This window comes from Protomyctophum bolini, assembly GCF_963924005.1.
Source record: "Protomyctophum bolini genome assembly, chromosome: 2".
Classification (NCBI taxonomy): Eukaryota; Metazoa; Chordata; class Actinopteri; order Myctophiformes; family Myctophidae; genus Protomyctophum; species Protomyctophum bolini.
The window spans coordinates 16,822,000-16,836,398 of NC_137863.1; the positions used below are offsets into that span (position 1 = coordinate 16,822,000).

General features: G+C 44.6%; 1 protein-coding gene across 2 annotated transcripts in view; it reads right to left on the reverse strand.

Moving 5' to 3' along the window:
• Positions 1 to 912: 912 nt before the first annotated feature.
• Positions 913 to 14,399, reverse strand: part of fgd5a (FYVE, RhoGEF and PH domain containing 5a) — a 50,600-nt gene continuing 37,113 nt past the window's right edge. The window contains exons 13-21 of one of the 2 annotated variants that reach the window (XM_080788818.1): positions 9,627 to 9,710; positions 9,343 to 9,422; positions 8,840 to 8,936; positions 8,556 to 8,693; positions 8,204 to 8,306; positions 7,637 to 7,773; positions 6,459 to 6,560; positions 4,980 to 5,134; positions 913 to 4,482 (exon numbers count right to left, since the gene is read on the reverse strand). In XM_080788818.1, the coding sequence (XP_080644944.1) occupies positions 4,446 to 4,482; positions 4,980 to 5,134; positions 6,459 to 6,560; positions 7,637 to 7,773; positions 8,204 to 8,306; positions 8,556 to 8,693; positions 8,840 to 8,936; positions 9,343 to 9,422; positions 9,627 to 9,710 (933 nt within the window). In that variant the 3' untranslated portion in view covers positions 913 to 4,445. Of the gene's footprint in view, positions 4,483 to 4,979; positions 5,135 to 6,431; positions 6,561 to 7,636; positions 7,774 to 8,203; positions 8,307 to 8,555; positions 8,694 to 8,839; positions 8,937 to 9,342; positions 9,423 to 9,626; positions 9,711 to 14,399 lie in introns of both variants that reach the window. The other variant, XM_080788817.1, reaches the window with a different exon arrangement.

Genomic DNA, 14,399 nt, shown 5'->3' on the forward strand with positions numbered 1-14,399 from the left:
ACGGAGCATCACAGTATAACTCTATGGGGACACAAAAGCGACACAAAAGTAGGATCCGGAAGTATCTCTGGAGGGGGGGGGGGAGGCGCTCACGTCACGGCTAAAATACTGAATACATACTGTACACACACACTCGGTCACTCATTGCCATGGAGCGGTTTGGCACCACTCAAAAAGAAAGTCTACAAGCTCAGTGGAAAGAGTATAAAATAGGCTCCATGCACAGCAACCATATTGAAAGACATTGGGCCTCTTCCTTACTTCCTTCACAGGAGATAGCTATCATTGAATGAATTGCCTTGTTGTTGAAATATGCTGCTATACAACATTGCCTTGCCTTACCACTGATGGTGCTAATTAAAGTTGCATGTCATTCTGGTCAAACAGAGTCAGGGTGCTGATATCGTGCAAGTTGTCTCACTGGTTTGATTGATTGATTGAAGTATTTATTAACAGATTGGAGAATTACAGTACATTTCAAGCACAACACAATACAAAACTGTTAACTGTGGATGACACCATAAAGCATTACACTTGGTCCACCATGTTCAATTCATCATAACATTTAGAGACGTACAAATATACACTTCTATAGCCAAAAACAGGAAATCATCATAGAGAAGGTAAAAAGGGGGGGAAAAACATATACAGTGAGGGAAAAAGGGGTGTGTGGGGGATTCAGATTTTACGGGGGCCAGTTTCGAATTGCAGCTGTCCGTAGGTGCACTTTGAGGAGTCAAGGGATTTGCATGTCTTAATGACTGTTGGTAGGGCATTCCACATTTTGGTGGCATAGGAGCGAAATTAATTTAGTCCCTTGTTGTGCCGAATCTGGGTTGCACATGATTTGTTGAACTCCCTCTGGTGTTGTGGGTGTGGACTTCGCTGACATTAAGGAAGTATTTCGACAGGTATCTTGGTCAGGTGGTGTATCGAATCTTGTGGACCAGACCCATTGCAAGATGCTCTGTAACCCTAAGCCATTCCAGCCTGTCAAAGTGGGCAGGGGTGAGGTGTGTTCGGGGAGTGAGGCCAAGTGAGGCCTGACCAGTTTGGTTTGGGAAGTCTGGAGCCTTGTTCTAAGGGTCTTTGAAGTGCTGTGGTACTGTGTATGCCTACCTAATTGTACGAGGGCTCCTGTTAGGGTCTTCAAGGTGTTTTTGTTGACCAGTGAGGAGATCCTGTATAGGAATCTTGTTCTTTGATTGACTTTTTGATTACGTTGGTGGCCATTATATCACCACATGTGCTACACTAAATGGAACAGAACCTTCATTAGAATCATTGGTAACACCTGGAAGGGAGCGGCCCAGTTTCTCTCCAGTTTCTCTACTGTGCATAAGAGCATGATGTGCTATTGATGGCCAATATTGACCACGCAAGTGAATAAGATCATTGATCATTGGATCTTGTGTCCAGATAACACATAACATAGCAGACCATTTCTAATATCACAGATAGGCTAAGGCTACTGTACATCCTTTTGTCTGATGTTGCTTGTGCTTATGTTCAATAAGTGGGACTATCGTTATATGAGGCTGCCCCCTGTTGGCCAACATAGATATAAACAAATAATGCATTTACTACAGTCAACATGACATTTATTATTATGTTTTATCGTTCACGTAAGGCAAAAACACGTTTCTGTAAAACACAGGGAAATGTTTTTTTTCTGTCAGCAGGAGAACCTTACTGTGGAGACACAGAATGAATAATCTTTTCCAGTGATTTTTATTTCTGTAGGTCTACTGTATGTAGCTATATACATAAACATTTACATTTACAAATGCACTATATTCAAGAGGTACAATTTATAATAACACTATAGGTAGAAGTCAGGGCCCATAAATTGGGTATTAATAACAAAAGCAGAACAGTAATTGCTGAGCAAAAGGAACAGGTGTGCTTTAGAAATTATGCAATTCCAAGGCATGTAACAGTATAGCTGCATTCTGAAAGGAGCAAAACAATAGTGACTCAGAAGATATAACCAATTAAATGATAACTGATGTCTGATCAATTGATGGGAGTCACGCACGCACGCACACAAACACACACACACACACACACACACACACACACACACACACACACACACACACACACACACACACCTTTGGCATAAATAAAAATAATATCTGGCTAATAAGTCTCACATGCCTTAATACATTATTTATGCATATTACTTGACCCTCTATAACTAAAAATTTTAATGACAAACACCTTAAATATTTCATTTACTTTAGAAATAGTTAATCTTTTACCCAAGAGGGACAACGCCCGTCACAAGTTGATGTAATTTGTACATGTGTGGTGCAGCCCTATAAATGTGTGCAATATTTAGGGTGTTTAAAAAAAAAAGAAGAGAGGGACATTATAATGTATTAAGACATATAAGGCTTATTAGCCAGCTGCATCATTGGCTCAGTCCACACTGAAAGTTTATACTGTAGGTAGTTTGCAGTGCGCTACGGTGCTCTACAGCAGTTTGCATTAAAGGACCATGCTGCCAGCTTTACTGACATGTGGGTCACTTTTCACTCCTTATATCTCTCTCTCTTCTCATTCTTTGCGACGCACGCACACGCACACACGCACGCAGGTATTTGGGGACGTGGCAATTGGCTCCATTGTCTTGGAGGTGCAAATAACACGGGAATATCAGCATTGCCTTCATAGGAAGGATCATAACTGTATATACAGCAGTGGTTCTCAAACCTTTTCATGTAAAGCTTGTAGAGAAGTTCTGCATTGAATATTATTTGAACATTTGGGCAATGGTTGACCAGTTTTTACAGTAGCTGATTATGCAGCAATCATGCAGCAATGGTAATTTTTCATTTCATTTCATTTTTTTAGGTATTAAAAAGGTCTTAAAGGTCCTTATATTGTCTCTAATCATCTGGGGAGATCCCCAAGTTGAGAACCACTGTCTTCCACCACTGACAGTAGAGCGCGCTCAGCTCGGGACTTCTGTCCTCTAGCATTTGGAAACATACTTTTACTCGAAAATACTATTAGTATGGTGTGTAGTGGTTTTCTCATGGTTTTGAGGAATGACATCCTAAGTAAGACTGAAAAAGGACCCACAATCCCACATGTAAAAACAAAAGGCTGGTAAGTACAAGCATACGAAGTTGAATTTCAAACGTCAGTACAGGTTATACAGTATACAGCACGTAAAAGGCATTAATTAACTATAGCATGAGACTTTAAAATGGACATAGTGAGCTCTCATTGTTGAACATACAGACATGTTTAAAAGATACAGATGTCATCAAGATCCCTTTTGAATACATGATAGCGTTACAGTACTGGATGTTGTAAAAAAAAAACAAAAAAACATTAAGAGCAAACATTTTATATCAGGCACATTCTCTAACATTCAAATGGCACTGCATTCAAATCAAATGAATATGTTGGCAATTCAAACGCATTGCGCGACGCATTTTGAAAAGTTTCAAAAAGCTATACATTCAAAGTTTAGCTCTATTATGAAATGTTTTGCCGTCGTAGAAATACTGTTTAGTCAACTGTCATGCTGAGATCTCTTCAATACAAGAGTAACGTCGTGTAAAACCATTGAGAAAGAGAAAGTAGCACAAGGAATCTAATGTACCCACACTATGATGATTCAAATGGTATCTTACTCAAAAAACATCCTCTAACATAATTTATGTACAAATACGTCATATAATTCACTTCAATAACAGTATTGTGTAGCTCACACTATATATTCAGAATACCAAATATCTTTTACATACTCGAATGGAGGGAATAACATTTTTTTCTTTGTTTTAGTTTTATGTAATTATGTTTGCATTTGTGCGGCATCAAACTGGCAAAACGCATCATAGGACGTGGATGGAGGTTTCTCTCATGTATAAAAAGATGGGTTTCCTGCAGAGAAACATGTTTTCCATCATCGTTTAATAGCAGCTGTATAAATACGACACAGCTTGATTTGTAGAAACAAAATGTGAAGGAGGCCCCGCTATAGCAAGGCTCAGCTGTGGTGTTTTCAGCATCTGAACATGTTTGAACTCATCCAAACGGCTCCTTGTTGTGAGAAACCCTCGCATTGACCAGAGAATTGCTTGTGTGATTAAAAAGGAGCTTTTCTGTTGTTGGGCCTGGCGTACAGTATATTCCAGTGAGATGTTTCTTCTGCACACGGCTGCTGAATGAATCCCCAGGCCTCGAGCCACTGCGGTTTCCAAAACACTCCTACCGCGGCGTTGAGAGGGCAGGCTTGTCAAACACTCATTAAATAATTCCTGGTCGTAGTGTAAAGCAATCCGCTGCGGGGCAGACTTTAAACTTTAGCCATGCTGATTTGACGATGGTTTCGGGTGGAACATGGTAGTAAAGTATACTCCACAGGCTGAGCTTGAAGCAGTCATGATCAGCAGGGCCCACGCACGCACGCACGCTTTGGCTGGGTGCTATAAAACGGTAGCCTCCTCCATGGCGTTCACCCATCTGTAAGACAAGAGGTGGACATTTGAATCTTGTGCACGATGCGATAACAAGAGGGCAGAGTCTACAGCTAGCACAGCCAGTGGAGATTAGAAGCACATTATGTTCCAAGGTTTCATTGACAGAGAGGTTTTGAGATGGGAGAGTGGTGGAAAATACTCTGATACAAGTAAAAGTTTTTTTTTATGTATGAAAATCTTTGAGCTACTGTAGTAGATCGGCTTGTTTCAAATAGCCACAGTATAGAGGGCTAGTAACTCAAGTTTGAAAATAATTGTAGTGGAGTGAAAGTACAATATTTGCCTCTGAGATGTATAGTAGTAGAAGAAGTAGAAGTATTGAAAATTGAACATACTCAAGTAAAGTAAAAAAATACTCGAAAGTGTATTAAAGTAAAGACACTTACGTACTTGGCTACTTTCCCTGTGTGTATGCTTGGTTAACTGTTATCCCTATCCTGATGACTATGTGTACTGTACAGTGCAGTAGACAGTGCTGACCTGCGTGCCGTGTGCTGGTCGTCTGCTCTGAAGGTGTAGTACAAGGTCTTCTTGTGGTAGAGCTGGAACACGTTGCTGCTGTCCTCTCCCTCCGGCCTCTCGGTGAGCTTGACCGTGAAGCCCTGCAGAGGAAGCGCCTCTGAAGGCACCTTGTCCTGAGCAGAGAGACCAGGGGAGAGAAACCTCTTATCTCTATATTTCAACTTTTGAAATATGTGACAATCGTGTAGATACATAACGTCAGCGTCAGAGTTCAACATTTAATTCAAAGACCTCCATGTAAGTTACATAAATTTCCGCCCGACAGCAAAGTAAGTTATATTAGTATCTATACATTTATAGTAGTGACACCCCCACCTCCCCCTGGGATAAAACATAAAGAATGAAGCAGAGCGTAATTCAAAGAGGTTCTTGCCAAAGCAACACAAAAGGAGCACAGAGATCTCCCAGGATCATTAGAGTAATTAGTGTTGCCCGGAGGCAAAGGAAAAGAGAACTGGATCGTAAGGATGAACGGTGTGAACATTAAATGGGTTTATATTTCATAGTGTGCTGGCCAGACGCGAAGAGTGAGTTAGGGAGAGTTAAAAGGTGAGTGTTTCGAGAGCGTAAGGCTTGATTTATACGGCCGTCGCGTGATGGCGTCGCTTGCCACCGAAAAATAACTGATTTCAGCGACACTGTCATACTAAGATTTTTTTTTTTTTAATTGGAATCCTCAAAAGTAACAGCTTTGGACATATGAGACGAACAGAGACGATAGTGTGCATGCACAGAATGCCTCCCTGGATGTGAGTGTCTGTCAGTCCTGTGAAGATGGCGTCCCTATTTTGGCCATGACATCATAGGGGAATATCTTTTTTAATGTCTAAGAAATGTTGAAAACGGCAAGAGAGCCCTAAGAGACTCCGATCAACAGCAAATGGGGTTTAACCTATAAAACCAGGAGAGCATCAGTGTCATTTTAGATTTTAGCTATAAAAATTAGCAGCAACATAAGTTTTTCAGTTCTCAAAAATAGCAGGCATGAGGTCTTAATATAATGGGTGAGGTGGTTATGTGTGGGTGCGTTTCGGGCCGGTGTGGGGAGTCTCTGTGCCCCCTCACCTCGAGGGTGAGGAGGTTATGTGTGGGGAGTCTCTGTGCCCCCTCACCTCGAGGGTGAGGTGGTTATGTGTGGGGAGTCTCTGTGCCCCCTCACCTCGAGGGTGAGGTGGTTATGTGTGGGGAGTCTCTGTGCCCCCTCACCTCGAGGGTGAGGTGGTTATGTGTGGGTGTGTTTCGGGCCGGTGTGGGGAGTCTCTGTGCCCCCTCACCTCGAGGGTGAGGTGGTTATGTGTGGGTGTGTTTCGGGCCGGTGTGGGGAGTCTCTGTGCCCCCTCACCTCGAGGGTGAGGTGGTTATGTGTGGGTGTGTTTCGGGCCGGTGTGGGGAGTCTCTGTGCCCCCTCACCTCGCGGGCTGTGAAGGTGTAGAGCACCTTGTCTTTGAGGAGGAACCAGAGCCTCTTCCACTTCCTCTTGCTCTTTTTCCGGCGGTGCAGGCTGCCGCTGATGGAGGAGCCCTCTGCCCCGAGTGACACCTAGGAGGAAACACAGCAGAGAAATGGTATGTTATTCAGTGCCTTCATTACACGTCGTTGCTGTTGTGGCTACATCAAAAAGAGGCTATACAATCACATGCACGCACACACGCACGCACACACGCACGCACGCACAGACATCTAAAAATAGTTAAAAATCTGTTTACTTCCTCTGCCATTCCCCCAAAGCTGTGGAGCACCCTTGGGCCTGTACATCCCTGAAGCCTGGACTTGCAACCTCTTATCTCCATATTTTTTTAATTTTTGAGTTATTCTTTTCGTAAATTAGCGCCGTACTGGATCATACTACAGTGTCACACAAAAGCATCAAAAGTAGCTGATCTGCAGACATGCGGCGCGAAGCGACGCATTTTGAGCTTGTAGATCTACTACTTTTGCTATTTTTTTTGTTTGAATCCTGAAAAGTAACAGTTTTGGACATATGAGATTTCCACCCGACTGAGACAATATATCATGATGCATTCTGCCCACAACAGAACTCCAGTGGGATCCATAATGTGTGTCAAAGGTAGAGTCCCTAGGAGGTTCTGCTTCAGCCATAAACCGAATGTGTCCATAATTCTTCAATGGGTAGAGAGGCCACCTGGGAAACATAAGCTCGAGGTGTAGTCCCCCTCTCTTGGCTATAGCTTGGTAACATCAGCAGACCGACTAACTGAGGGAGAGCGCACTCTACAGGCCATTTTTCTGTACTACACACTGAGCTCTGCATTCCCTTCCCAACAGGCTGCATACCAGAGAGAACTGACATTCTTACAAGTAGTGAACTTGTGAAAGCCATCTGCCAGATCCCTGGTGGTCTAGTGGTTAGGATTCGGCGCTCTCACCGCCGCGGCCCGGGTTCGATTCCCGGTCAGGGAACACATCTTTATGCTTCCTTATGTTTGCATATAATGCCTTGAGTAATGCAGTGGCTCTCAAATGTGGGGTTCAGTGACTTTCAGGGTTGTTTGAAACGGTACTAAATTGAGGCATACAAGTCTGCAACCCTGACAGTATACAAATGGTCTCAAATGGAGCTGTTAAATGTGGGGGGAGGGGGGGGGACTGCTGACCTGGTTCAGAGGAGAGCTGGACTTTCTGGTCTTCCACAGGCTTGGTGTCTGTAAGCTCTGGAACACAGCCGAGAGGGGCCGGCTAGCCCGGTGGGAACGAGGACTCGAGTTACCGCATGCCAATGACACACTGCCACCTGGAGGAACACACACACACACACACACACACACGCACACACGCACACACACACACACACACGCACACACGCACACACACACACACGCACATGCACACACACACACACACACATGCACACGCACATGTACACCCACACCCACACACACAGTTTAGAACAAAACTGTAGACACCGGGATATCATCTTTCTGTCAGACAGGAAGAACAATAGGACAGTGAAACCAGAATAATTACACACACACACACACACACACACACACACACACACACACACATACGCACACACGCATGTGCGCACACACTCACACGCACACACAAAAGCAAAGCGCCTGAAAATTCCTGAAAAGTTAATATTTTGTATGTAGTTAGTTTCTGCCCGACAGCAACACTATGTTTTATTATCAACAAAGAGGTCAAAGTAAAAGGCACACCTCTTGTCCTGAGCTGGGCGTAGCAGTGGTCACACACTTTGACCACCCTGTCTTTGAGGTACTTCAGTGGGAATCTGTTCCTGGAACAGGAGCGACACACCACCTGCACAGGGGAGGACGAGAGAAGCAATGAGGCCTCCAGGTTCAAAGGCTGTTGCCCTTTGTATGCTTTACTGTACATTGCTTTACATTAAATAAAGATTAAACAATAATAATAGGAAGATAGATTTAGAAACCGTTCTAACTCAACCACAACTATAACGACAACGGTGGCGAGCGACATGCAGTAGTTATTATATTGTGCTCTGAGTGACCCAGGGGTCAAAGATTTGGTTGGCTTTAGGTGTCGGACCTTGCCACAGGCATTGCAGTGGTGGCGCCTGAGAGTGAGGCTGAAGTCGGAGGTGCAGTTCATGCACATCATGACGTGGGACACTTGCACCAGAACTGGAGCCGCCTCACCCAGAGCCATCCACAGTTTCTCCCGGGCCTGGAAGGTCAGAACAGTGTTGTTGAGGCTTTAGAACAAGGCCAGGTCTTTTCACAGTAAACAGAAACTGCCAAAGAGCATGTCAAAGCTTGCAGCAGTGCTCCATATCATATTTTATCTTTGGCGGTGCGCCTCTCGATTCGTACCTCGCTGCAGGGTCCGCCAAACGTGCAGAGTCCTGCGGCGTTGTCCGCTATCGCTCGACTCAACGTGTGGAACCAGTCCTCTCTCTCTCCAACCGAGCTAGACAGAGAGAGAGAGAGAGAGAGAGAGAGACACAGAAATACAGTCAGTTGGATGAAAAGATGTTACGGCCCCTTTGCCAGTTTGGGGTTCATTCCTTCTCCTCCAGTGAACCGTCCACAATTGACGCGTTGTGGGCTAAGGAACGACTAAGGAAACACTGTCGTATCACCACGTATATGAAACAGGCTTAACCCATTTAGGCCTGAGATCAGATTCTAAAAATGTCTTCTACATCCTGACAGTTTGCTGAAAAAGCTATGTTTCTATGTCGGTCGTTCTTCGATTTTTCAAAAATAGCAGACCTACAAGCTCGTAGATCTGCTATTTTTCAATAGCTAAAGCATAACATGTTGCTAACACCAAAAGGGGTTCCCGCCCAAAATGGGTTTTAAGAATGCCTCACCTGGCGGAGAGCGTGATGGTGATGTCGGACACCTCGATCCTTAAACAGTTCAGCACGTTGTCCAGGACGGGCTTGCTCACCTGGACAATAGAACCAAACATGTCACGATGACAGTCAGCACCACACACGCACGCACGCGCGCACACACGCACACGCACACACACACACACACACACACACACACACACACACACACACACACACACACACACACACACACACACACACAGAGAGAGAGAGGAGTCAGCAGCGGTTGATTGGAGAGAAAAGGAGTCCATGTTTACCTTCATCCCAGACAGAGCCAGGGTGTTCTTCAGCCTGTATTTACCATCCTGCTGGGGGTACGTGTAGAGCATGATGTCGTTCATCTGATGGGGACGACAGACAGAGGAGGAGAGAGCCGTTTTTACATATTTATCCCACAATTTTCTGACTAAAATGTTTTGTCCGTATAAGATCTGAGGCTGATTCTACAAATGCTTTCTGAATACATACTTTAAAGATTGAAAAGAAAATCCAAAATAGCAGATCTACAAGCTCGCAGCTGTTAGCTTGTATTTTAAAAAAAGTAAAGAAAAAAGCCTTAGATTTAAAAAAAAAAATACTAAAAATCCAAAATAGCAGATCTACAAGCTCGCAGCTGTTAGCTTGTATTTAAAAAAAACGTAAAGAAAAAAAGGCTTTAAAAAAAGAATAAAAAAACACTAATTACACCAATCAGGTGAATATGTCTTCTTCCAGTATCAGGTCAGCTAAAATAAACCTGCTAGAGCTAGATGTAGGGTTGTAGGCTACCTCAACTAAACAACGTAATATCACATAATGGCCACAAGGAGGCAATGTTAGCCATGACTACCTCCCAAGCCAGCCTCACTCCTCATAGTGACTTCTTGGATGGTATTTCCTTTCACACTATTCACACACACCTCAGTCTGTGCAACCCTTCAGTCCTCAGTTCCCATGTAAACACAACAAAGTAAAAAAAAAATCTAATTCTCAGCATTTATTTAGCTTGTTGTCAGTCACACCAAAACAAACTATTGTGATCCTCAGAACATAACTCTCGCAGAGCCATTGTATTTCCCGGGGTGTTTTATTTTGAGCGGGACAAAAGAGCTGACATCATTTTGGTCACACCTAGCGTGTGCTCTAAACATCCGTTTAGGGGCTTGTAAAAAGACAGCATCCAGGAATTCTCCTCCACCCTGCAGCTCTCTCAGGCCTCTGGCTCCCAGCCCTCTCCTCCCTGCCTCTTCCCAGGACTAGCATGCTCTCTCAGCGCCGTTGCTGCTGTGAGAACCAGAACTGGGTGGATCCAGCCTTCTCCTCCTACAACAACAACCACAACAAACAACAACACAAACTGCCGCCGCCGCTGCCGGGCAGCTTTGTTGGGGCCAGAGGCCAGAGCAGCACGTGATCCCCCAGGCCGGCAGTGGTGGTGGTGGAAAGTTACTACTAAGTCAGTACAGTTCTGGCCCTGATGAAGACCTTATAGCCATTAAGACCTGAGGCCGATTATAACAATGTCTTCTAAGTCTTCTGAAAAATGTTTCTGTTGCCATATATCAGTGGTGCTCAAAATCTTTTTATGTCAAGGACCTCCAGAATTATACTGTATGCATTTGGCCGCCGACCTCCATCTCAAAATATTTTGTTCCAGGGACCTGCCGGAAGCAAACATTTGAGTTTCAAATGTTCGCTTTAAAAAAAATATATATATATATTCAAACATTTGCACACATTTTCACGATATTTCTCATACAAGCGACACACAGTGAGCTTGTATATCTGCTATTTTTATCGCCAACAATATAAAATCTAAAATGACACAGATGAGTGTTGGCAATTTCTGTATAAAAGTATTTTTTACTTTACATTCCCACTGATCCTAGAAGTACTTTCAAGACACTATTGGCACTTTGAGTACATTTTCATGGCAAAATACGTTTACTAAAGTAGCCTACACTTTGCATACAGGACTATGAGTACTAGGAGGATTTCTATGAGGTATTGATACTTTTACTTAAGTAAAAAATGTAAGTACCGGCCTCTCAGTCCGCCCAGACTATGACCGGACTATGACCTCAGGGCTGTGGCCACCGCCAGCTGTTCCGCTACTCGGGTACACAGGATTCCATCCTCAATATAAATGCCACTCATAAAAACAACAAGCACAACAATCGGCAAATGACTTTCGCAGTGAAATAATGTACCTTCATCCTGATCCCATGATGCTATAGTAATATTTAATTTTGATGTGGTGTCATAATTATATATGGCACACTGACTATCACAAAAATGAAAACATGGCACTTCATGTGAGAAAGGTTGCAGACCCCTGACCTCTCTCTGTCATTCTTTTTCCCCCTGACACATCTCCCTCTCTCTCTTCCATTTAATCTCTCTGTCTCTCACACATCACACACCCATGTTCTTCCTTGAACTCAGACAGTGGCATGATGTGACCATGTGTTGCCGGATCTTGCGAGAGAAACAAGCAACCAGGTCTAAGAAAACAACAACGGATACCCCTTTCAGGGCAGGCTTCAGACACGCCTCCTCAGGAGACTTGGCTCAGACCTGAACCTATTTGATTTGGCGTTAAGATACCCTTTGCGACCGCATGCCCTCGCTGACATCAACCCCAGGCACAGGGTTCGAACCCACAACCTTCTGCATGAAAGGCATATGCTCTAACCACTACACTAGGACAGCCTGATATGGTCAATGACAATGATATAACATGTGATATAATAATATAGCAGCGGGTAGGCCACTCCAGGCCAGTCAACTGTCTTCCGTGTTTTGGTACGATGATGCGCGACCGCGACACACCTCCCACCCCCCAGCCATGCCGGTCCGTGAACATTTTATGAACTATCAGCTGGTCTGTGGTAATAGAAAGGTTGGGAAACCCCTGGTATACTAGGTCACATGAGCACTTCATACATATCAGGGGCGCCAATCTATGTTCACGGCCAAGGGTGCTGAACCTGAACATAAACACAGCACTTCACACCTTAGGTGTCCTTGGGTGTGAAGTGCGTATGTGGGGGGCTGGAGTCCCTACCCAAACCGGTTTAACGTGAAAGGACTAGTCTAGACAAGGGTGCTTTGAATTTACCAAGGGTGCTGTGGCACCAGCGCAACCCCTAAATCGGCGCCTCTGATACCTATTATGCATCGGCTAATTGAAAATAGACGATCTACAAGCTCGCAACGGGTTGAATATAATAATTTTAGTTAGGGAGGGGTCCGGGAACAGTAGTGGCTCTATGCATATCACAAATGCATATTAATGGTGTCCTTGTCATGGAAACGTTTGAGAGCCACTGGTTTAAACAACATCAGGAATCATGCGCCAAATAAGCAACTACAATTTACGATCAAGTCCAAAAACCCACAGCCCACAACTATGGATAATTGACTGTACAACCTAACAGAAAAACAAGCCCAACGTGGCTCATAATAAGCAGACATGGCAACGGTGGACGTGGCGGTCATCGGGTGCAGCAGCATCAGCACGGCTCTGTCTCTGGAGGTGAGTGATGTGTTTCATCATCGCCGCCGCCGTTTGGATTCCCTCTATCTTTCTGAACGCTCATAAATCCCACCTGACCCTCCGGAGCCATCCTGACCCTCCGGAGCCATCCTGCTCATATAAGCCTTATAGCTGTCCGGCTTCCACCAGCAACCCTTCCAGCTATCATTCCACTGACTACACACACACACTAGTAACCCATTAAGACCTCTAGGCCTGACGTCGAAATAAAAAAAACGTTCGCTCTGAAAGAATATATATTCAAAGATGTGTGCCACATTTTTACGATTTTTCAAAAATAGCAGACCTACAAGCTTGTAGCGTGCCACTCGGTGGCACGCTATGAGCTTGTAGATCTGCTATTTTTCAATAGCTAAAGTATAACATAATGCTTAGTTAAAACACCAGAATGGGTTAAGACCTTTGAGGCCGAGTCTACAAAACGTATGTTGCTATACTGTAGATCAGTGGTGAATGTTTCCATTTCGTTATTTGATCGTCTCTGTCGGGTATAGAACCCTCATTATGTCCAAACCTTACTTTTCAGAAGTATAGCAGATCTACAATGCTTTGGTGTGACGCTGCGTTATGATCAAGTACTGTAGGGCGTTCATTTAGGCTATGAAAAAAAACACAAAAGGTTAGAAGACGGAGATAAGAGGTTTCTGCCCGACATCGACGGCATTTCTCACATACCCCCGGTAGTACCTCTGCGTACCCCTAGGGGCACACGTAACCCCCCCCCCCCACCCAATTTGATAAACGCTAGATAAACCATTCAAATGTCGTTTACGATATGACACAGCACAGTGTTATTTCACGGAACAATAGAACGCGCCTCTCTACTTGACGTGTTTGTACCCCCCCCCCCCCATCTCCTCTCTGCATTCTACAGGGTGTCTGGCCTTCGCTTTGCTGTCAGACCCCTCCCTCATACACAGGAAGCCGGCATCCAGTGACCTACACCAAACATCCTGTAAAGGAAGCACGGCCCGGCCTGGAAAACAAGTCCTGAGAGCGAGAGCGAGAGAGAGAGAGAGAGAGAGAGAGAGAGAGAGAGAGAGGAGAGGAGATCGGAGAAGAACAGAGTCTGGCTGGCCGGGCCTCTCTGGATGGGTGTGGTTCTTGGACGGAGCTCTGTGGCCTTGGCCCCGTGTCCCCTGCTCTGTCCCCCCACACCCCACCCTGCATCGCTCAGACAGACAAACAGACCTCCACCCAATACCCCCCCCCCCCCCCCACACACACACACACACACTCACCAAATAATAGGTTTCAAGGTAACCGGAATGCGTTTTCTTTCCCTAGCATAGTTGTGGATGGTAACAGGTGTTTTGGGTACGCTAGCGTTGACTGAGAGACTCTGAGGACTCACCTCTTCAGACTCTACCTTTCTTTTCTATGCATTTGATGTATTACCTCGTGTTTACCTTGCTTACTGTAAATCGCTCTGGATTAAGAGCGACTGCTAAATGTCTAACTTGTAAATAGTAATTGATTCATCTCGTCCGTA